Source organism: Phalacrocorax aristotelis, chromosome 5 (assembly GCF_949628215.1).
Source record: "Phalacrocorax aristotelis chromosome 5, bGulAri2.1, whole genome shotgun sequence".
NCBI lineage: Eukaryota > Metazoa > Chordata > Aves > Suliformes > Phalacrocoracidae > Phalacrocorax > Phalacrocorax aristotelis.
The window spans coordinates 27854671-27880510 of NC_134280.1; the positions used below are offsets into that span (position 1 = coordinate 27854671).

Consider the following 25840-nt stretch of genomic DNA (forward strand, 5'->3'; position numbering starts at 1 on the left):
TGAATGATTAATGTAAAAATGCCATAGGTTTTAGAATTAATCCACATAGCAAGGTCTTTAAAAATGATTGAACAAGCATTTTCACTCTTGACTTCAAATTTGAATGATTTTTTTTTTAATGGAAAAAACATTCAAATTGCTTTTAGGTAAAATGTTCTCCTTAAGAGCTATTTGAATGGATAGAGTGAAACACAAGGCACTTGTGTCATTCTTGCAAATACAGAGACTGAAGCTTTCATTAAGCATATTTAAGAAAGCTTTATGTTTATTTAACATCATTTTTGAATCTAAAATACATACCCATTGTCAGTAAGCAATAAAAACCAAAGCGACTTAAGAGAACCAATTTCCTCAGGCTTAATATATATGTGAAACAGAGCAACTCGTCAAATACCTACTAGCATAGTTTTGGACGGAATACAAATAAAAACTGATGTGGTGAGGTTTACTAACATTCGTTGTCACTAACCAACTTACCCATCAAATGCCTGGAGTTCACATTCTTTAAGTACTGAGAGAGCATGTCCTTCATATTCAGTTACTGGGGAAAATAACATTTAATTATCAGAAGGTTAGATAATTTAAAAGGGTTTTTTTAATTTTTTGCCCTTCTAACATAAGGAACACACAGTAATTCAGTTCAGATTTTTTTTAAATCATTAAAAGCATTAAAGGTATGAGAAGGTATGTTTTACAGTTACACTGGCTAAAAGAAAAGACATTAAAACTCAGCTGCTATCAGACACGTGGCTATTTAATGCATTTAAATTCAGAGAATTAGAGAAGATGTTTGTTGCATCAAAAAGCAAGTTTTAGCACTGACACGGGCGGTAAACTTCAGGAAAATGTAAGCATATCCTCAGTTAAGACTGAATTATTTCAGTATCAATCAAATTTAATTGCCTTTGTGTTAGGATATGCAAATTGCTAAATCAAAAATATGAGGAGTTAAACACGGAAGTATGAAATCCAGCCAAATACCAGTGACAACAGAATATAACACACAGAGGAAGGTGGCACAAGTATACACCAGAGTTCATAGCCTCTGGAGGAAATGAATCTGTCACTCTACATTGACGTCTCTGTGTTTGCTGATACCCTATATGGTACTGTAAATGCCAGTGAAGACAGGATAAACTGGCATACTACAGATGGCACAAAGCATCATAACTACATTTAGCATTTTTTAGGCCAGCTTTGCCAGAAGAGACAGCCCAGCTGCAGCCACCCATCAAAGATTTTTGCTGACTGACATGACACTTGCAGATGGATTTTTTGTGTAAGAATGTGCATCATTATATGCAAAATTACATTAATCTTTCATGCTTGTCTGTCCCTGGTGGTAGCATAGTTCAAGGCTTTTCTCCAGTGTTTCTAAACACTGTTAAAATTATTAGTCTTGGTGTCTAAAACAATCATTCCGTATCTGTACCTGTTATATAAGTATTTCTACAGACTATTCAAATGCTACTTACAAGAACTGGAAACACTTCTGTCTCTCCCTATACATATATACACACACAAGAACATGCGTATGTATTGTGAGTGTATATGTAACTTTTTTTAAAAAATAAAAAGAACACAAAATCAAAATAGAAGTGATACATTTCTTACATTTCACACTAAACAATTGTATCTCAGCATACAACTTCAAAATCTCCCAACCAGTATTAGCTAAAGGTCTAGTGCTTGGTGGTTTGGAAATTCATGATTAAAAACTAGAGTAATTTTGATTGTATCAGAGAATTGCCATTTTGCTACAGAAATACCTATCGCTATAATAGCTTTCAGGAATTATTTACACAATTTACATTCATGCAGGACCTTTTCTGGAAGATCAAAGCACAATATTTAAGCTATCATACTCAGTTTTGCTTTTACTGATGGGAACTATCTTTTTATCATTATCTGTAGATCGTGAAAAGAGTGACCAGTAAAACTCTGCATCATGCAAAAATGCAGAAAGGTTCAAATATCTTACCATTGCTTAAGTGTGAAAGAAACTATTCCCATGAAAACATACACTTGGTTACCAGGTTACACGCCTGTTTAAATGAACATGATGACATTCAGAAAGTGATGAGTAGAGTCTAATCAAAATGGTACAGTAAATAAGATTTTTGTTGTAAAAGAAAACATGTTCAGTGGTTTCCTAATGTAATGTATGTGATGTAATGTTATGTTTACTATTATAACATTAATTCACTCAAAGAACAGGGACATGAAAATATGGAGGACTCATGTCTACAAAGAAATCAATAAAGGCAGTAAAAATGACTAGTGTTGGCCAGATTGGTGGGGACTTATTCTGGGGCTTAAGTTTGGAAATTATGTAGGAGGACTACTACAGGGCTTAATACTGGGGATAATTCCAAGAAATTTAAAATTTGATACGAGAATGACAGAGGTACACAGCATCTGTTCTGAAACATTGTGACAAAAAGGTAATGAAAAAAATTAAGTTTCCAGGAAAAACTTCATAAGAACATAAAGAAAATCCATCAAGTAAAAAAAATAAAATTGAAAAATGTCCAACACAGACATAAAACCACATGTCTAAGAAGTTTTCTGCAGGCTTGACAGCCTCCAGAGGGACACGTAAAAGTCATTCTGATAGCTGGAAAAAAGCTAGATGTTTGAATATTTGGTCTTGTTCCAATTCGGGGGGGGGAGGGGGACGACACACACACACACGACCAAAACCAAACATACAAAACCAAAAAAAAACCCACACAATAAATTTTGGTAAGAGGAAGAAAGAGCTTCTTTCACCATTTGAGAAGGATTCAGATTACATATTTGGCAATAATATTGTAACAAAAATATTTAAATCTTTTTTCAACCATTTCTAATGCATAATTGAAAACATTTTCCTTTTTCAAGGACATTTTGTTCCCAACTTGCAAATTCCAGTATGCATTAAGTTTCAAGTAATAGTATTCTGAAAGAAGGGCACTGGTAGCGAGCAGTCACAAATGTTCCAATACATTCTAACACCCTGTCTCACGTAGCCAACAAGAAACTAAGGGCTCAGCCTCTACATAGAGAAAAAGCAACATATGATTAGTTCAAGACTTCAAAATGTGGGACACTTCTATGTGACACGTATAAACACTGCCACTCCGGTCACAGACTTATGTCAATAGGATTAAAACTGTAATGATAGTAGCAGATTAACTGGTATTGACACTGGATGAAAAAAATATTAATGTTATTTACGGTATAGGAAGTTTAACCAATGTTATTTGTCCAATTCTCAATCACTCTCTTTTCCTTTGTGCTTCTGCCCTAAAAACGGGGGTGCAGGGAAGGCCGTTGGTTTTGCCTAAACATCCAGCTTGTAATTGTGCATAAACAGAAGCACAGAAGAGTCAAAACTAGGAAGAGAAGTGAGACAAACTAGGAGTATGTTGGGGTTACCTTTATTTTTCTTCAGCGTGTAAGATTTTGCAAGATACTAATATATGTCTAAAATACTAGCTCCAATTATCACTATTTGTCAGTACTTTTAGGTATCCCAAATGTGGAGCGAGCTTTTGTTGAACTGGATTTTCAGAAGAGTCACCATTCTTCTCCTAACTGCTGTATCCCAGCTGCAGCACTCAAGATTACCAAACTCTTAAAAGACTGTTAAAGACCAGTTTTTAAGTATTGCTTGGCCTTAGCTACAGTTAAAGTACTGTTTCAGTTTAAATTTGCTAATTTCCACTTTCTATTGCACTGAGCACTTCAGAGATTTGTTTATTCCATCAAACAAAAATAATGCCCAAACAACAACACACAACCCAGTCTTTATGTCTTTTGATTAATTTCCCTAAAATTAATACATCTGTAGTGTGCAAAGTAATTTGGCAAGAAAAAGAGAAAACCCTACCAAATTTAATCGGAGAAAGTAAATGCTGTTTCAGAACTCACTTATTTACACACATGCCTTTTGATTGCTGTATATCTATAAGTAGGAGAGAATACCTCCACTCCAAACTTCTAAAAAAAAAGTTTATTCCAACAGCAGTTACAATGCAGAATAAGATCTGACAAGCTTGATCATGTAGGAAGCACCAGCCAGCTACCAAAATACAAGACTGGCTGAAGAGAGCTCTGTCTTTCAGCACTCCACTGTCAAAGTTTGTTGGGTTTGGGTGGTTTGGGTTTTTTTTTTTTTTAGAAGCTGCAAGTCTTGTATTGTGTATGTGCTGGAAGTCACTTCAGAGGTTCAAATTTGCTTTAAGATTTTTGTGTACAATGAATTTTAAGCTTTCAATATGTGTATGTGAAAAGACTAAAAGTAAACTATCTCCAGTGTAAAAATTGTACAAAAGACTTCAACCTTCACTGCCTAATACAGCTTTGTACACCACTGCGTATATAAATATATACGTTTCAAAAAAGCAGTAACAGCAAGATGCACAGTCCAACTTCACAAAATAAAAAATAATTATGGGAGGAAAAAATGTTCCATTTACTTGAAATGAGGCACTTAATTTTATTAGAAGATGGTACCAGGAGACAGGACTTTCACTCAGCACCCACCCACCTCGCCCCTTTTTTTTATTTTTTTTTTTTTTTAAAAAAAGCATAATTCTTAATTATTTCATTCTCTACTAGCATTTAAAACTGTAATGTAGTTTTCTCATTTTGCCTGTAGGAGGAGTGTTAGGCAGCTAATAAGCACAATAGTATTTGGACATTGCCAAAATAACCTTATTTAAATGTTTAATGTTTTATCCTTAATCTGGCTAAAACCAGAAGTTTCTTTTCAAATTTTAAAAGAAAAATAACTAAAAAATAAACTTTAAATTGTTTTTATTCAGTTAGGAAAAATGTTTTTAAAACCACTACAAATTGTATCCATAGCTTATATTAAATTCTATTATTAATCAAAAAAACTGCTGGTACAGATTTGGCTTATCAGTTCAGCTTTAGGATTCCAGGTGGCATTACATAGCTAAAAATGTAATCTTATACAGGTTAATGATGTTGCTGCCTTTAAGAGATTTTAACCTACAAAGTTATGTTCACAGTAAAGATAAAAGAAACACTCACCAGTAGTAAGAAATAATTTTTTAAAATGTAATTTTCTTTATATAGTTGCTTAAAGTATAGTAATAACTAATTTAACAGTATGACATAGTCAGTCACCTCTAACTACAGTTTGCATGACAAAAAAAATTTTTTTAAACAGTTGTGACCAAACAAAACTAAGTTCAATTTCTAAGAAGACAGCATTATTATTAGCCTGTTTACAATATCATCTATGCCTTGCAGGTGAAAAATATGTCTGTGAGAATCAAAACTTACATAAAGCTGTTGGCATTCCCTTGTCAGTTAAGGGAAGTTAAGAAATTATCACTACAGAATTCTAACACAGACTGAATCTTTTTCACACTTACTGTCATTCATCTTTAGCCTTCAATTGATTTTACTTTAAATTGTGGGCTAAGTAATTTAAAAATACATAGATACAGGTAATAAAATTAGCAAGATAAATCTCATATACATACACTTATTGCATTAGTACATCCTCAAGCCTAAATCAGACTTGCTCAGAATGATTTTGGCCTGCAATCTGAACTAGTCATGATTTCACAAGAAGTTTAAGGGACAATTGTAGGATGAGCCCTCTGTCTTATAATTTGTTTAAGCTAGAACTGAGTATTTTGCAAACCAATTACAACAGACATAGGAAAAAGACCTTTTGGTGTTAAAGTGTCCTGCGCCAGAGTTTACACTTCACATGGATATGAAACGCATAATCAAAAGCTAGCAGTTTATTAAAGGGAATTGTAATACTATGGATAAAAAAAATATTTGGAATGGGAAATACTAATATAATTTCTCTGTAAACTTGGGTGGTTTTGGGGACCAAATATGATGCAGCATAAGTTTCGGTCTCTTCACAGAAGGGAGCAGAAGTAATAATGAGATCATTAATATTTTACTGCTTTAAGAAAAATCACTGCTTCCCTGTTCAATTTCTTATTAAAAAAATCAATGAAATGAAACAGCCGAAGTGCAAATTCAGGACGTAAAGCAGAACTCCATCAGAAATTTGGGCCTTAAATCCAAACCTGCTATTGGGAACCTACTGTTGAGCAGAAGGCAGCATCACGACAATGTTGAAGTTGTACCTTTGCATTCTCCAAACACCATGTGACTTGTGAGAACTGCCCTTATAATCACAGAACTTAATCACTTAGGCTTCCAGGTCATCCCTGAAACTGAGTCAGAATCCAGAAATAATGTGTCCTTCAGATAAGCCCCTCTTATGGTGCCAGGCCAATAGATGTTCTCAGAAGAGAAGCAATATTTAAGGACATGTGTTTGTCAGAATGCAGAAATAACTCTTAGCAAACACATACAAGCCAGTCAGACATTTAATGCTTGTTTCTTTTTATAGAATACTTGCTTTAAAAAATACAAAGAAATATATTACTAGTATTGATAGCTATAGGAGAATATTCAATGAATAACAGAATTACTAAAACATTTTTGATGAAATAAAAATATATTGCATTGTATTAACTACAGTTCCAAATGCACTACTTGCAGGGAAAGCCAATAAGGATTAGCAGTAAATTCAAATTGTCTTGCATGCTTAGTACTAGTTTCACAAAGGATTAAACTATGCTTTTGAAGGAACTTACCTGTGACATCAGTTTTGATGTCAGCAAGCTTAAAAAGAGGTGCAACTTGTTCATAATAAACATGAGTGGCTTCTCTTTTGTGGCTGCTTGGATTCACAAACACTTTTAAGGATTTTGGTCTATTTTGAAAGCCTAAAAAGAAGACACAGAACTTTTACAATTACACACAGGCCAGCTATTTTTACAGCTTCACTGATTTTTTAACGTTAGAACCATTACAGTACTTTAACAGGACAAGTAAACTACAGTCTAAAAAATGTCTCAATCTCTTCTTGGATGTGCACTATTTATCTTAAATTTACAGTACTGATTACTTTTTAGTGTACAGCTAATAAACAGTAGAAATTAATCACACACTAACAAAAACATTGTAGGAACCAGAAAAAAAAAGTGTATGTCAGAAGCTAGTTAAACCCTGATACAGGAGCAGGGTAAATGTGAAGTTATAAGATTGGGCAACAGAAACACCCAAACATCAAAACATATCTTTTGGGGAATTTAATATGAAACACTCCCAGCAGGCATATGACAATAACACCCAACAAAACTGATACTACAATCCAATACTTCTGTTTTCTGAGACTGCAGAGCAAACAGTGCAAAGGAAATTCCCTCATCTTGAAAGAAGTCAGATGAAATACAAAGAAATAGAAAACTTGGTAATATCATTCAGAAATCTGAGAATCTTTTTTTTTTTTTTAAAAAAAGGTCACATTTAGTTCTTTGAAGTGACAAACTTTGAGCAAACAACACAGAGAAATACTGCTATGCAAACAGTACTCTGTCTTGCACATTCATCCCATAAAGTAATTTTATTACTTGGAATATGGTATTTTGTTGAGTAGTAAATAATTCCTACCAAAACAATAACGTTACTTTTCAAGTTCTCTTTTCAAGAATTCCTACAATTGCCATGATTCAGTGAGGCTGGTTTTCTACAAAAAGCAAATGGTGGCATATGATACCGCTATTTCTTTGGTAGCTATTTAAAATACATGATTTGAACAATTTTGTATTCGATTAATTAATTTATAAATTCTAAATTTTCTTTTAGTATCAGGTTAGACTACCACTTTCTTAGCCAAATGAAAGCTAGAATATCTGGCAAGTATACTGCTTTCAGCATTCAAGAACAAAATTAGTAGTAGGCCACAACTCCAAAAGGAGCCGAGTGAAATCATGTTTTCCTGCCCCATGTAGACTATTACTTCAATTTTTCAGCCACATGCACCTTCAGAGTCTCAGCTGGGTCTTCCTGAAGCTGCTCCCCACTTACTCTACCTCAGCAATTGAACAGGAACAATTCCTCAGAGAAATTATAGCTAAATACTATTTCAGCATCAAAGGGGAAAGTATTCCTTAAGATCAAAACATTACAATTATAAAAGTCCCATAGATTATTTTTTCACTTATTTAAACACATCAAAGAACCTGGAAATGAAAACCAGCACTTTATCCAGTTTGTGTTAGCAAATCTTAGAAGATTTCTTAAAGAATACTGAAGGAAATAGCTGGATTGGTTTGATGCTATAACCTGAAAGCATACATAAAAAACAAGATTTCTAATTATACTTATGGCAAAATGTTACACACAGCACCATGTCATTGCACAGCAAATTAATCCTGATGAATCCTTAATGCCTGGTGAATCCTGAATGCCTTCTGTAATAAGCCTTAGTACCTATATTAAAAAGTATCTCCTTTAAAAAGGAGGTAAAAAGGAAAGAGGGAACTTGGTGAGGAGAACAGATGTGCTGGAGGGCAGGGCTGCCATTCACAAGGACCTTGATTAGCTACAAGAAGTGTTTGACAAAAGCCTCAAGACAAACACAAAGCCCAGCACCTGGCCCAGCAAAACCCTAACGGTGCAGGCTGGGGACTGACCAACTATGCAGCACCTCTTGAGAGAGCATCTGAAGTTCCTGATGGACAAGGAGTTGAACATGAGTAAACAGTGTGCCATCGATGCCACAATGATGCCAACTGCTTACTGGGTTGCGTTAACAAGAAGACAACCAGTAGTTAAAAAGATGCGATTACGCCCTTGTATTCAAAGTCTTTCGAGACTGAATCTCAAAAACTTCATCCATATTTAGGCCCCCCCCAGCACAAGACAAATCAAGTAGTGTGAGTCCAAGAGAACAGAGAAGGGGAGACATGGTGCTTGAGGATATGGTTTAGCGGTGGACTTGTCAGTGATAGGTTAGCAGTTGGACTCAATGATCTTAAGGGTCTTTTCCAACCTTAACGATTCTATGATTCTATGACTTCAGCAAGGGGGCTGGAACAAGCCACATACAAGAGGCAGAGGTAGCAGGCTTTGTATAGCCTTGAGAACAGACTATCTATCTACTGTGGGACTAACAAAGACTACCAAGACAGACTTCTTGCAGGTGCAAGGACAAAAAGGCAATGGACACAAGTTGCAGCAGGATACATTCCAATATGGAATAAAGAAATAAGGAAATAAGGAAAACACTCTTCACAATGAGGGCAGTTAAGCTATTGCTCAGAGAGGCTGCGGAATGTCCATCTTTAGAGATTTTCAGAACTTCTCTGGGCATGGTTCTTAGCAACCTAATCTTGTTCAGAAGTTCACCAGCTCTGAGCAGGAGGCCGGAATAGATAACCTCCAGAGGTCCATTCCGACCTAAATTATTCCTGATTCTCTGGAAACAGAAACAAGCACTGCAGGTATGTACTGGTAATTTCTAATCACAGGAATTATGATTCCTTATTTGTATAAGGAAGTCTACCTAGAACACAAGTTCCTAAAGACTATTAAAACATACAAATCAACATCATAAAGACGTTATAATAATCATTATTCAAAACACTTACTGGAAATCTGCTAGGGTATTATTGCAGTCTTCTAGAAGTCAAAAATATTAAGACCCCCCCAAAAAAAATTTCTGTGATTTGATTTTTTTCCTAAAGTACCAGCCAAAATTAAATTGAAAACTATAAGGACTCCCGATTTAATAGAGATTTAGCCACACTTATTAATGTGCATTCATGTTTCTTATCTTCTCTACAGGAACTCCTACCTGTGATCATGTGGCCCTAAATGCTCAACCCCCACCAATAACCAGAGCCAGAAAACTGTAAAAACTGACTACAGTCTCTCATTTGCAAGTAAAGTGTATCTTTAAACATAATATATATACACACGCACTTATAATGCACAAAGCGGAGGGAAAAAGGAGGAGAGTGCAGAGTCTGCAGAAGTAGAAAATGGTGAAGAAGTGTCATAAATTCTGTTACCCAGACAGTGTGAGTTAAAATTAATTTTCTTTTACTGTTAAACCACTATTAGGAGAAAGCTGAAGGAAAAAAGCAAACATCAATATCCCACTTAAATTTTTACACATGAAACTGAAAAACAGTTAAGTCCTAGGTGGCAATATAAAGTTTTAAAAGAAAACATCAATAGGCAAAGGGAATACAGACTTTTCAATTGGTGTGGAAAAAAATTCTTATATTTTTAAGGAAACTTAATTGAAATCACATTTCCTTATTTTTAAAAAAATAATTCATTAAATTATTCTCAAACAGGAATTGTATTTATTATTATATATTAGGCTATCATTGAAAAGTAGAATAGAGTTAATACATAAAACCTAGTAAGATTTTCAAGAACCAAATGAATTCACTGGATACAAGTGTTACAATACTCCCTTTATGACTATTTGAATATCAATTTACTTCTGTAGAAAGGTAAACTATCTTATTTATAGAAATAGATATCACAAACAGGCATTTGAGCGGAGTTACAGTATACTACTGATGTGGTTTTGTTTGCACCAAATGATTGTCAACTGACATGAATGGATGATCATGACAAAAATTATTATTAATCATTCCCAGTGTGCACTGGACATGTTATAACACACCAAACAACTGAGTTTAATGAAAGAATATCCAATAACGGTCAAAAATTACACTTTCACACAATTATATAGTGAAACTTCTTTAAAAGTGTTTTTAAATAATAATAATATTTTAATTTTCTTTAACAGCAGCTATATAAATGAATCAATCTCATTTAGTACAGTCTGCAACTGATTTCAGTCTGTCAGCCTTTTGGTGTTCTCCTAACTGGTCTGTCATTGTTTTCTGTGGCTGCTCCATTTGAAACGAACCAGCAGCCTAAAGCAGGAAGGCCAACTGTTCCTCTAGTACTAACAAATGTGCTAATATGCACTAGTTTAAACTTGATCTATCAAGTGAATCAGTGAACCATGAAGGGTGGTGGGTCAATCAGGGTGTTCTGAAAACAAAGGCTCATAGGGCAGCAGAGACGCTACGCTCAGACATACATCTGTGCTGCTTTCAGTCCTTAGCTTTATGAAAATGGGTTTATGTTACAAAAGTTAAGAGCCTGGAATCATGTCATTATTGCATACATTTATAACTACTTTATAAAACAGTAAGGATATTATACATGAGGAAAATAATAATATGAGACAGATTTGTTAATGTAACTATGGAGACACCACTGTTAATATTAACTAACCAAAGTTAATGTTTAACATTAATGGTTTAATTAAAACTTCATGCATGAAGTTTCAGACATTCATATAAAATCCCAGTGAGAGACATACTACAGAATAGTAGATAAAAGTAAAATGCACTTCACACATTTTTTGCTACTTTATAATTCATTCTTAACCATATTTACTGTCTTCTGTTAGTTTACAGAAAACTTTTTTCAAATCAACTGTTACTAAAAATAAGTCTTATTTTGCTAAAAAAATTCAAATAAATGGATAAGCATTGATAATTATGTATTTTCCCTCATTTCTGGGGCTGTCTTAACCATCTAAGTAACACTTAGCGTTTGCATGCACAGAGGATCTTTAAAATTAAACAGTGAATTCCACTGACACAGTATGTCCACTGTGTCAGTGCCTGTAAGTCCAGTACAAAAAGATGCGATGTATAAATGGAAATCACTGAGAGTCAGGTGTACAACAGGTCTGACGTGAGATCAACAGCATACTAGAATCAGTCTAAGCTGCCATGTGGGGTTTTCCAGGAGCCAGTCCAGAACAAGGCTCCATAAGTGCATGCCTTAAGGTGGCAGTGGTTATTTTACAACAAATATGTGAAATACAGAAGCTCAGTTTTCCTGAACACAGTATCATTGAGCAAGCTCTTCATATATAGCTGGCATGCATCTGAACAGCAGCAACGTTATGCAGAAAATCAACAGTATGCAGAAAATAAGAGCTTACTTAAAAGAGGGAAGATGCGTTTTGTTACCCTGTCACACACGCACAAAAAGCCATAATAGCAGCCACTGCAACTAAATTCTGAAGAACTGTATTATATCTGTGTGCTCACTTATAAGGTGACGGGCTTCATAAAAAACTATAGCCTAATTAGACTTAAACTGAAGCACTCTGAACACAAATTCAAAGCAACAAAGGATACTCACTATGAAGAAGGTAAGAATGAACAGGAAAAATCATGCAAGAAACATTCATGTCAGACACAAAATGCACAGTAAAACGGAAACTATGTACATGGTATTTCAGGGAAAAAAAAAAAAAAAAAAGAGAGGAAATCTTCACTGGAACAAATTTCCAGATAAACCTCTAGCTTGTATCTTCACTGATAAACTTGCTATTTTTGTTCCTTAATTAACTATATGCATAAAAATCTAAAAACCTGTCAAAGAGCAATGTAAACAAATAGAAGTCTCATTTATTCTCAAAGGAGACACAGCTTTAGTAATATTTAGCCATTCTGACAAATGAAAGCACATGTTTACTGACAGCCATAACCAAACATACATACACTCTACTTTGGTAAATCACCTGCTTTTAATTTGCTCCAGCCTAGAAGCAATAAAAAACCTTCAAGTAAATAATGCAGCAGATAATAAAAACTTACTTTGTGATCAGATAGATCAGAAAAAAAGACATGTACACTTACATTTTGACTATTTTAGAGGGATGAAATTTTAACTTTATTCTGGAGTTTATAAGGAAACCAAAATGGAACCAATTTGAGTTCATTAACAAAGATGTCACCAGCACCATTATGAAAACAAGCTGTGGCAAAAACTATGACAATTCATCACTGTTTCAAGCAGCAATATAACAATGTGCCTTTGAAATTTCAGTTACTGAGGAATCAACAGAACTTATCTGCATTTTATACTTTCAGTCCAGACCTGAATCCCACCCCACTGGGAACTTACCAATGTTTGGTACACTTTAAATCAGAAGACTTTTCTTCTGAATTATACTGTTACTATACCATCACTGTTTCAATCACTGATAATGTGTCTCCGATACACTGAATGCAGAAATGCTGCTGCATTTTTTGCTGATTTTCTGGAGAGAAAGGCAGTTTGAATACCTACTCAGACTTCAAAATGTAACAGTGTGAAAAGTATTTTTATTGTAATTACAGAACTTAAAACAATATACACATTAGTAAAATATACTTTGGGGGTTGTGTTTGGTTATTTTTTTCCCCCCTGAGTCCTGATTATTCCTGAAATAGAAGGAAAGGAGAAAAAATGTGCTGATTAGAGATCAAGAAAAATCTGTACAGGGTTTGAGCTTCTGGAGAAAGACTGAAGCTGAAGAAAGAACTAAAAACAGCAACATAGCACAGAATGCTTTTTTCAGGTTCAGGTGGCTTCCAATTACAAAGCTATAAAACAGAGACTGCACCTCGAAGTCAAGGCAACCTGAGCAAGAGCTACTGCAGCTTTTTTTCTGTGAACATATGGTATCACTGCTCCTGATAGATGGAGGGTAATCTGGGAACAAAACAGACATTTGCTCCTTATGCAAATGTCCTTGCCTTTATGGGTAGCTGGAGATCTGCAAGAATCTTGGCACTCCTGCAGATTTAGATATTTCGTGATAAAGTCTTTCAAAAAGGGGCAAGGGAAGGCACTTTTTAATACACATGTTTATTTGGAAAATCCAAAGCATATTGTAAGTAAACAATGTAAGAATGCATTGTTAATAACTCATGTTATTTTACTTTCTCTAATACCTGCCTTTGACAAAGTCACTTTACTAGAAGTGCACTGTAAATCACTTTTGCAAGTGTTGTTACAAATGCTACAGATGTGTTAGATCCGCATCCTGTAATCTGGCTCAGTGTTAGCCATTCAGCTGGAGTTTTAATAGTCTATTACAAGATGGATTGATTTTCTCCTGTAAAAAACTCATTTTCTGTTGTCTGTAAACAGACACACTTTGGAGCTAAATCAGAGAGTTTGGTTTGTGTGGGTTTTTTGTTGCTTTGCTTTTTTAAATCAGAAGTGTGCTATATTCTGTGTCTTTCCAGGGTTGATGGTATTAAACTACAGTGAAAGGCTTTGGTTTGTTGGGGGTTTTTCCCCCTACGTGGTGAATATTTTTTCTTAAATTTGATACAGCTTCCATGAAAAAAATGCAACTATCATGGGTTAAACAAAGCATCCTGAAACTGGCATTAGCCCAGGTAAACACAGAAAGATATTTTTAAAATAAAGAACTGCCTCTCATCGGTAGCTAGTGTCAATACATTTTTGCATCAAATTATATAGAGTCCTATAGAACCTTAAGAGCACTTTGACCTGTGAATTTATGAAGAAGAGGAAAGCCTCTCCCATTAGCCTCTTAAAGAATCTGTGAGTCTTGAGTGAGAGATCCTGAACAGTCACTGGGAAGTCCCTCAAGAGTTCCCAGGATTGCCAAAACTGCAGTACCATCAGATGTGCTGCAATTCCAAGTGAAAACATCAACAATATACTTTATTTCTTAAAGAAACAGATTTCCCAGAAGACCCTTCAGTCAGAATACAGTAAGCTATTTATTTTCAGTAGCTTCCAAAACACTTCCAAAATGTAGCGTTAACTTGTTTAATTTTACAGCTGCATTAGTCAATTATTGTCACTTCCCCAAATTTTACACTTCATCATGTAAAACTTCAGTAGTAAACAAAATTTTCCAGCAATAACATCCATATCCTTATGTCTTAATTTCCACAGGCAAAATATTTCTCTAAGTTTCACTCAACCTTACATATTGCCGAAGGAAACAATTCTGAAATAATAATGACATCAACACCAATTAAGTGCTTACCATTCAAAATTTCCTTCAGATGTCTAAACCATGAGTGGCAATGATCTTCACTTAAGTTATTTAAATGGATAGCACAGTCTGTTAGTTTATTTTCTTCTTTATTCAAGCATTTAAAAATTGTGATACCTAGCAAAGTACCACCTTTTTTCTGTCCTACAAAACGACGACGTTTCAGTTTTACTGAAAAGACATCTTTCATTTCAATGATCTCCTCTTGAGCCTGTAAAACCATCTGGGAATCACCTGGGGGGAGTTGGGGAGGCGGTGGGGATGGGGGGAGAAAAGAAAAAAGAGAGAAGTGTTATCAACATGATTAGGAGTAATATCTAAAAAAAAAGTATCGTTATGGCTTCATCTCTAGCTTCACTTGTTGCATCTGCTCATGCCTATATTGAAACTTACTGCATGTCATTTGCCTCAGTCACTGGTCTTATATTTTACCAACTCTCTCTTATTTAGGTTACGTATCCAGCTATACAAATAGCACGATTTCAAAGAGGCAATTTAATCCCTGTTCTGATATTCAAAAACCAAATAAAATTGCAGGCTCCAAGAACAGTAAAGCATCTGTGTGTCTGTGTGTGTCTGTGTGTGTCTGTGTGTGTCTGTGTGTGTCTGTGTGTGTCTGTGTGTGTCTGTGTGTGTCTGTGTGTGTCTGTGTGTGTCTGTGTGTGTCTGTGTGTGTCTGTGTGTGTCTGTGTGTGTCTGTGTGTGTGCGCATGCATTCCAAAACCACATTCTTCATTGTATGCTCCTAAATCCTAGCTCTCGGAGATCAGAAAGTGTGCTCTGACCCTAGCTGACTATGTGCCACATTTATTTTTCCATTTCATAGAGCTGCTGCCTTTTCGGTTTAGACTAGCAACGCATCAGAACATAGTTAGGTGAAAATAGAACAATAAACCAAAAGCATGCCACTGCTCTTATCTTTACTTTTCACGTTACAAATCTACTTAAAAGACAAGTAAAAGAAAAACAGTTTCCAAAGTTCTTGTGACAGTCCAAGACCCTCACCCCACGGGAGATTTCTGCTCGGCTTGAACACTAAGTGAAGGTTTTGTTATCTCAAGACTGTTACACTCCTAGACCCTGTGGATGCAGACACTTATCACTTCAGTGACACTACTTCCAAACACCTTTTGGAAATCTATCAACTGAACCACTGTGGTACAGGCTTCTCTTTTTCCTGCTCTCTTGAGCTGTAAAACACCCGATTCCTCAAAAACAAAGTCAAATACACAGACTGAAGGAAAACCATCACTATCCTGTAGATGTCAGATACTCTGGACATGACAAGAAAACTTTCCCTGCTTGCTTTGTAGTTACGGCGGATCAGATACACGACACCAATAAAGGTCCCTTTGCAGGCCAAGGCAAGAAAAGCTATAAACCAGAAACCTTTTTCAAATCTAGCAACAGCTCAGTCAAGTGATTTCTCAATAGCAAAAGCCATTTCAGATTCTGTTCGATGAATATTTGCTGCATGCTGTACTGAAGTGCCAGGGAGAACCTGCAAAAGTCTATTTTAGCTATCTTCCTGGAGAAGATGGACAGCTCTGCAGGCGTGAGACAGCAAAATCAAATATCACCTAATTCATTACACCACATGAAGCTGAGGGCTTCAGAAAGTCATACTTTTTCTGAGCAGGAAAAAGAAACCCGCAGCAATTATTGTAACAGTTGACAATGGCATTTCTCAACATAATTTCATGAATCAGACTAGGCAGTGATCAACTTTCTATCCAGAAATCCTGGGAGGACTGCACCTCAGCAATGCTAACACAGCTAAAGCTCAGGTCAGTATTACCTCTCCCAACAAATCTCAACCAACCCATTTTGGTATTCTTCCTATTCCGTACCAAATAACCTACTGCAGAGATAGAAGCATGACCTTATTGTGTTTCCCACACATTTTCCCAACTTGTTACATTTTACCATCTTAATTTCTCCATATGTCACTACTAAGGTGTAAAATTGGACTAAAACCATTCCATATTTAGCTGGAATACTGTGACAAGTAAATGTGTGCGCTGAGATAGCACATAGGAAATTGTCTATAGGGCAGATTTTCAGACATAACACAGCAAATAAGCAGAAGGCAACTCACTAAACAATATAAAACAACACAAAGCTTAAAGTACTATAATGACTGCTATAAAAGTATTTTCTATAAGATAATGTTGAATGAAACCGGGGGGCTAAGGTGAAAAAAGCCTTGTATGATTCCATTTAAACTATGATTTTGCATAGACTCAAAGGGTGAGTGCACATTGTACAAGCAACCTTAATACTAACATTACCAAATCAGAGATCTTGATTTTTTTCAAACGTATTGCTCTTCTAAAACATTTGGGGGAAATAGTCTTTGTAGGCCTTAAACGAAACGCTTGTGTTATCTTGAATCACCGACCTAGAAGTACATAGTTTATTACCTTTATTTAAGACTTGCTTCAATTTTAGAAAGAGCATTTTCAAGGGGGTCTGCTTATCTTTTTCCAGAAAGTCTTGCTGTCAGACATACAGAACACTGAGAATTCCAGCACGCAAACTCAACATTTATAGGAAAACTGGTACACATAAAGACACGTGAAATATAACACATTCTGCAGCAACCACCAATAAATCACAAATAAATCACAAACATTAGCATATTTGTCCTGCACAAATCAAGTAAAATGAAGACCTGTTAAATACTTTTTATTCCCCCACTAGCTTTCATAGAATGACATTTAGTCATAAGCCAGGTAAGGCTTGTCTTGTCTTTTCTTTTCATGCTACTATTTCAGCCAGATTTTTATTTGCTTTTACATCTTCGTCTTACTCTGCATTTGTCAAATTCTTGTGTTGCTCAGATGCACATCAAAAGTTTTGAGAACTAAAATAATACATTCTTACTAGGCCACACTACACTTTCAAAAATAGCACTTGACGCTAGTCATTCTACTGGAATACATTTTCAGATACAGCCTGGAGAACCATATAAACTGTAGGAGTACTGAATCATACAAAAATCATCATCCTCAAGTTTTAAATTGTAGAGGAAATACTGGACTAGCCAGTAGGATTAGGACAGCCACTTTTTACTAAAGTTGAACACAAATCTGCATAAAAGTCCCTAGGCATGTTCTATAATTTTTCACCTATTTTTACTGAAAATAAGAACATCGCAAATGCAGTAAAATTTTATAGAACAATTCAGATACAGAAAATTTAAGTCACGAGCTACATTTATAAAATATTTCTAGTATGTGATAACAACCAAGTTACTTTAAAAATAAAGTATATATTGGATTAGACAGTTTTTTAAACTTCAAAAAACCTACTGGTTCGTTAGTATCACATTGGTTATTGCTAGCTGTTTCAGGACATTAACTGTCCTCTCACATTACTTAGAAAGATATTGGGTACCATCTGTTCTTGCAAGAGATTTAAGTATACATCTATTAGATATCATGCTATTTATTTAATTCAGTACCCACTTCCCATTGTTGTATCTTCTGAAAAAAAGTCAATTTAATTACTAGGAATAAAGATAATCTCTTCTACTAGGCTGCCCTGTCATCATGAGAGCAGAGAGGGAACCTGTATAAAGTAGGTTACAGGCATTAGGAAGAGTAAAACTAACAGCACTTAACATTTAACAAAGATCTAACAAAAAGAGAATATATGGCACTTTAAAAAAATTACTATAAGCCAAGGGCTTGTCTAAATCAATCTCAGCACATCTGTCTGATGTAGAGCGTAAACAGGATTAGAGTTGGATTTATCTGCTTGACGCTAATTGTACTCACAGTTTCTGCACATGTCCACTTTTTTTTTTTTTCCAAATACAGCATTAAAAAAAACCCTGCCTGGATATATGAATTTCTAGGAAGTTTTATGTCCGTCCCTATTTATCCTCTCATTGATTTCAAGCAATGAGACTATCCTACTTTTTTTCTATTTATGGTAGTCTAATCACTTATTTTATAGAAAATTATGCCTAAATACACCACACTGAGCTAAATCAAAGGGTGAGGGACTAATTCACTCAAATACAGTTTAATTGTAAATAGCAAAACAAATTTTAATTAGTTAAAGAGTGTTAAACTAGGCTTTAAACAAATAGATTATCTCATGTTTACAGCAAAATTGATGAAAGCACATACAAAGAAAAAAGCCTTACTACTGAAAAATGGAACAGTTTGTAAAGAGAAGCGTGTTACTAAAATATAAACACCGACACTCCAACAACAAAACATTTATTGGACTGTTTTCCTATAATAGAGGCCCAACGTCTAGAAGTGGTATTTGAGGACTTAATTTGTAAAACAAATTTCTGGAGTACATGGGAAACGGCAGAAAATATACATGAAATGTGGCTGTATAATTGAACTATGAGAATTGGACATGAAGGAAAATGTGCTATTCTCCCTTGGTCATAAATTCTTCCTGTGACCTTTGGCAAGACACCGAGTCCCACTTAACTACATTTGATAGAGAAATCTGTTACATGTTTTAGGCTCTCTGTCCCATTACGCTCTCAAAGTTTACTTCATAAATAGTTGATCGCTGTAGCTGAGTGCAGTATAACATAATAGAAATAAAAATCATCAAGACTATACCAAAGAAAATACAGTGATCAACAACAGTTATTATAGAACTGATTACAGGTCATCTTACACTGCATGAACACTATTTTCAAAATAACCATTCAGGATATACAGTAAAATATAACTGTATTACTATAAAACAAACAAAAATAATAAAAATTTGAATTTGTTTTGGCAATATGTCTACAAATTTAGGCTTAGGAATATTTACAATTAATGTGATAATGTCTAATACATATAAAACAGCAACTATTAACTCATTAACTATTAAGCCCATTTTTCCCTTACTGTAGTCTGCAAAGCACAAGTAGAACGCAACTGATTCACAAAACCCCTACAGAGTTTTCAGCTACAACTTTGATTAAGGAGGACTGGCAATGAGAAATATAAAGGAGCAATTATGATAATTCTCACCAGAAGAGCTGAGAATCACTGTTTAGCTCATCACACTAACATTGATTTAAAGACACAGAACAGAAAAGTTATTTTCATAACACCTCAATTTTCTAGGTTTTTTTTTTATTTCAAAAAGCCAGGTCATGCAACACCTTTGGCAAAATTTGATGCTATGTCTCTTACTCTCTTCTGCAAGCAGAGAAAGAAAAATTGCACTTTCTGCTTGCCAAGAGTATCAAACTAAGCTGAGGAAAAGAAGGTACAGAAGGTACCCTGGTTGGGTAGGGGCTGGTTTTTCTTTGATTACCTTTACACTACTCTAGTCCTTTTAAATAGTGTTGTAAGAGAAGCATAATATAACCAAGGCACTAGTCTAGCAACATGCTTCTCAGACTGTGTGTAATGACCTTGTCAGGAACAGCAAGGAGTTCAGGAAATACTACAAAGTAGTGAAGAGACACATCTCAGTTCCTCCAGAACTGGAGAGTAAAAGCAGGGTATAACTACTAACGTCATCTTTTAATGGCAGCTATTCACTTGCAGGAACAGCTGTAATCCTTCAGGGCAGAAAACAGAGCTTTAAAACATCTGACAGGAATACAACCAATTTTCATTCTCCTTCTCTAGAGAATCTGAGGATGCAGTGATGTATTTTGCCAAGCCAATGCAATACTTTGCCACTAATCCCTCTTCCAATGCAGGCACCTACCCTCACTCACTTGCCACGAGTGTGTAGCCCTGCCCTTTTCCTTACGTCTGGCATGTGGCAAAACCAAGCTGAGCCAACTTAAGTCCCTAAAATAACATAGATTGTCCACTTTTTTTTTTTGCTCTTCCAACAAGTTGTTTAATCAATTCAACACAAGTCCTACAAAAACAGAGATGCTTCAAAGTGATATGAAAATACACAGCAGGGAAGTAGGAAGGACTGGGACTGTCTCCTTTTATCAGCAGGAAGTCAACTTGGTTTGAGACAATCTGCTGTGCATTTTCACTTCCAATTCCAATCTCCCCAAAGATGACACATAGATCAGCGAGAGTCAGCAAAAACTGGGAAAGATGCTCAATGGTTTCCCCTAATTTTTTAAAGCTCTATTTATATCTTATCAATTTAAAAAAAAAAATTAAGTCTCAGAATAAAACTCCACTTTATAAACCTGTAATGGCACATTAAGCTAGTTTCGCTGGATAGGCAGTTACACACTATTTTAATACAGCAGTAAAAGGCATTATTCACTATTCTGGCTTGGAGAATTCATCTTATCTTAAACTACTATGACAGATAGCTATCTCGAAAAATAAGATTATTATGAAGAATAATTGATATACTAACAAAATAATATTCTTGAACAAATCTGTACTTCAGGCTTTAATTTTTCAACTCAATCCCATCCAAAACAAAAAGAAAACCCAACCAACCAAACAAAACCCCAACAAAAAACTCCCACCAAACGCAAAAGAAAACCTCAGTAATTTTCCATTGCAAATCCCAGATCATGGAATAAAGGCTTATATTAGATAATGAAAATTACATTATTTTATTTCTCTGTTTAACATTTCTTACAAATAATAAATTTTTAAAAAGACAAAATGTGATAAATACAACAACATAAAACTGTCTTTAACAGTATTGTGCAAGTTTCAATATATTCTACATAAAGTGCAAAGTTTTTTCGTTCTTTGCTCAGGGTGTTCTTGACAATTTTACCATATTCATAGCATGGGTAAACACATCTAAAACCGCAACCTCCAACCTTTCATCTTCCTCTCGTTTCTCTCTCCATGTTTCAAACTGCTCTTTCCCCCAAGACCAGCTGATTCCAATCCCTGTTCTCCACCATATCTTTTAAAAACTAATCCTCATTCTTCTGAACATCCTTATCAAACCAATAGGACTATTGCAGATACTTGACCCTGTGCCCACAATCATATCATCACAGCAACTGCAGGAAGTGCAGCTTCAGGGGGATATTTGGCACACTGGAAGTCCTCAGTCAGACCATACTCAATGACTTAAGATTTGGTTCTTTCACTACACCTGTAAAAGATAGCAATACGCAAATTTCTGACAACAACCACACACTGCAAAATTTCCTAGCTCTGGCTGAACCAAAATGAAAGATGATGCTGGCAACTGACAGAGCAAAAATGGGAACAGTTCAGTTAATCCCATACCATAAGGGCAGAGTTTAGTACAGTTCAGAGGTCATCTTTGCTGGAGCTGACTCCCCCCCCGAAGAGAAGCCAGATCTGGGAACTCCCCCTCTGAGTGCAACCAGATCTCAGGAGTGACACTTGCATCCAGCATTCTGGGTCTCCATGATGCCCAGAAGGCCATGGACAAGGCCCTTCTTGGCTCATTAGACATCTATCCATCAAGCTTTCATTAGTGTCTTGTTCCTTCTCTGTTTTAGAGCAGTGAAGTACCTTGCTTATTAATTTAGAGCAGTTAGTACCTTGCTAACAGAAGAACTTTGTCAGAAAAACATACCAAAAGTGTGATTAAAGCTTAGCACGAGGCCTAACACTGTTCCAGAAGAGGTGCTTCACCTTAAGGAAGAGTTTTCCCTTCATTCTCCAACAAAGAATTTGAGGGAGACGATGAAATGAAAAATAATGCTCCTAATAAGGTCTTCTGAGAATAACGCTGTACAGAACAACAATGCTAGATGAAAGGAAGCAAGGCAGACAGAGAGCAATTCTGAACCTGAAGCATTTGAAAGGATGCATGCAGCAAAAACTTTGCTTTTTAATAGTTACATTTTCTCATTAACACCACATCAAGAAAGAGGTCACTGAAAATAAATTTACTATAGAAAGCTCAACATCTTACGTTAAGATTATGGCCTACATACTGCCTAATTTCATAATATGATTGGAAAAGTAGCAGCAAACCTTTTATTAAACGCTTGAAACTTTGGGGCTTTTCACGTAATAAGCGAAAGTAGTTACGTAACAAACATAAGAGTAACAACAGGGTAACAAACATTAATGATTTCCATCATTTTGTAAAACCTCTGCAATCGCAAGCATCAGATTAAATGGCCAGCCTTACACAGACCAACAATACAACCATTGTATAATGGAATTCATTTAAAGAGAGAGGTTTCTGAAATAAAACAGAAGACTAGGATCTAATGGCTTACATCATTTAATACAATGGGCTAGCAGAGCTGAAAGATACTAAAGAATCCCCAAAGAGGAAACATGAGCTTAATTTTACATTCCTTCAAAAAAAATCTCACATATACACACTGTTTTGTACCTACTAATCTATGTCATAACCATGGCAATTGCTTCTGTCATTTCAGAAAATAAGGGGAAGTGGGGAATCAAAATAGCCTCTTATGGCCACTTGACATCACTGAGATTGATTAACAAGTTAATAATTAGCTCTACTTGGACTCTTACTGGCACAAGATTTACTTCAGCCTCAAATACAGATTTACAAACCATCCATACTGCTAAATATCAATGTCCCACTTTCAGGGAACTCGGCATGCCTCAAATATCTGAATTTTGGTCTTTTCTGGAAAAGATTTTCAAGCACACAATTTCTTCAGAAAAAAGAACAGACACATCCCATTCTAAACGCAGGACAATTTCCTTCCATAAGCTATTGGTAATTCATGTATATTAGCATTTCATGCTTTTAGGTATTGAAGCATAGCTATCAGCTGTTAGGTAAGCTCATCCAAGAACTTCTTATTGATCAACAGCTCTATGTTTGGCTTTATCCTCATTGATCTTTGGTCTCTTTTTTTAGGAGCTTTCTTCATTAACTCAGCCATCCTTTGTACCATTCTATCTGCAACTTCTACACTAGCCCAAGGGTAAGAGATGGCAACAGCACCACCAGAGTCCTCTGACAAGCATAAAACCCTTCCCTCACCCCAATGCTCTTCAGCTCAGTTGCCATGCAGGAATAGGAAGAATGTAAGCTACACCACTTTGCCTGCAGGGATGAATGAATCCTATTTTGTTCATGTACACCACACTTGTAACAGACTTAAAAGCAACAAAACAACCCCACAGAATTTTGTTAAATGATCTTTATAACATACATGGGTTTTTTCCCCTTCCTCTTAGGGGGAACTGTTTGTATTTCCCTAACTTTGTAAAACATTTTGGCATATTAAAAATATACTTACTGCTACATATGTAAAATAGCAAAATGACTTTGAGCACAATGCAAAATTTAAGGCGTACTTAGTCAATTTTATACAAATTAGCCCTTGATATAAAGGGAAAGCTTACAAAATGCAGTATTGCAGAAGCTTTCTGGCATTACAATTATTGTTATTATATGGAATTGAATACATTTGCAGTGATGCATAATCCTACAACTAAGGAAATTACATTCTCAGACTTTCATAAATTTTAAAATTTTGTTTGTAGCTTAACACTGTGACAAAGCTCTCACAAAAGATTTGATACCAATATGATGTGACACAACTGAACCAAACCTTAATTTCACTCACAGTAAGAAATCACAGGATTAAGTAACACTGTGCAGTCTTTTAGAAAAGTTTATTGCTTCCAGATGGATGCAAGTTTCCTTTCAGCACTGATTGTATCTTCTGTACACAGGGTGCCAATGTTACTATAAATATAGACAAAAGCAGTTATAAAGATAAATTATTAAAATATTGACATCAACAGGCTCATACAGTACTGCCTCTCTCCAGAAAGTAAGGACGTCATTAGTGATGCGTGTCTCACAAATGTTCGATATAAAAACAGGTACACTTTTTTTAGAAATTACAGCCTGTACATGAACAAGCACAAATTTACAAGGTATCCATAAAATGACTTCTAATTCAAACTGCGTGCTCTTTGCCCCATGTTGTGTAGTGCCATGTGTTTCACTGCATGGTGCATACTACCAGGATGTCCACCTGTGCCCATGTATCTGCACAGCAAGCTAAGTATACGCTTACTTCATTTAGCAGCAGAACTGTTGAATACACACTGCAATATGCTTATGTTGAAATAAAACTAAAATTGTAAATAATGCCTTTAAGCTAATTGAAATTTCAAACCATGTACGTAATACACCGATAAAGTGTATCAACAGCTCTACAAAATGTTTTCCAGAAGAAAAATTATTCTGGGGAATATCTGATTAGACTGTGAGAAACATATATAATGTTATTTTGGAAATCAAAATACACTCAAAAAATATCAGGTAAAGCCAATATTTTGAGTTCTTTAAATATTTTATGTTCTTATATAGTTCAGGAATTATAAGAATAAATGGTAATGAATCGATTAAAACACATTATTTGAAATTTTCATGAGATTCTCAAACACCAAAAGATCTCCATGTTGGTTTTGATTTGTGTAATAACCAGTGCATAAAGTAGAATAAGTTAATGCATTTTAAAGAACATGCAGAATCCGTAAAATACTTTGTGAATAAAATTTTAGCATTAAGTACCATTTAATTCAAAATTAGTGATCAGCATAGAAATAACTTTCACTTCTTCAAACTACATTAGTACACTAAGTCACAAACAGAAACCTACTTATTTTCTGACAGGCATATCAGCTGCTTCAAAACAGAGCCACTAGTCAAAAACCCACCAACAAAAAACCCACCCCAAAATTTTCCATGATGTATGGAAAATATATTGGTGTCTTGCATGCACCAATAGCCTCAAACAAGTAGTCTCCTATCTATTTTAAGCTAATTCCTTGACATCTCCCATCTACAGTTCTTAAGTCCAGTATGGTAACTGTAGCTACATACCACATTTACGTATCTATTCCTAATTGCAGTCTATTCCTAATCCAAGTGCTAAGTACTAAAATAAAACAGAATGACTACTGATCAACATATGAAAAAAACCTCAATTTCAGATGAGTTTTTGCTGTTGGAGAATCACAAAGATATGATTCAAACCTCTCATAATACATATTTTTTACTCCCCCCCAAAACTTTAAAATGCTAGCATTACACCAAATGGACACCTATGTACAGGGATCACCACTAAGAGGTTCAAGTAAATATCTTACTTGCACATCCTAAGAATTACTCACAGCATGTGCGTTATTGTTACTAGTCCATCTAAATTTTCGCCATCACAGTATTAAACTTACTTTGCTCATT

The 25840-nt window shown here is 35.3% G+C and overlaps 1 protein-coding gene across 1 annotated transcript in view; it reads right to left on the bottom strand.

Annotated features, from left to right (window-relative positions):
- CERKL (CERK like autophagy regulator) overlaps positions 1 to 25840 on the bottom strand; it is a 58900-nt gene that overhangs the window by 18641 nt on the left and 14419 nt on the right. The window contains exons 2-4 of the mRNA XM_075093646.1: positions 14741 to 14983; positions 6645 to 6776; positions 478 to 541 (exon numbers count right to left, since the gene is read on the bottom strand). Of these exons, the coding sequence (XP_074949747.1) occupies positions 478 to 541; positions 6645 to 6776; positions 14741 to 14983 (439 nt within the window). The remainder of the gene's footprint in view (positions 1 to 477; positions 542 to 6644; positions 6777 to 14740; positions 14984 to 25840) is intronic.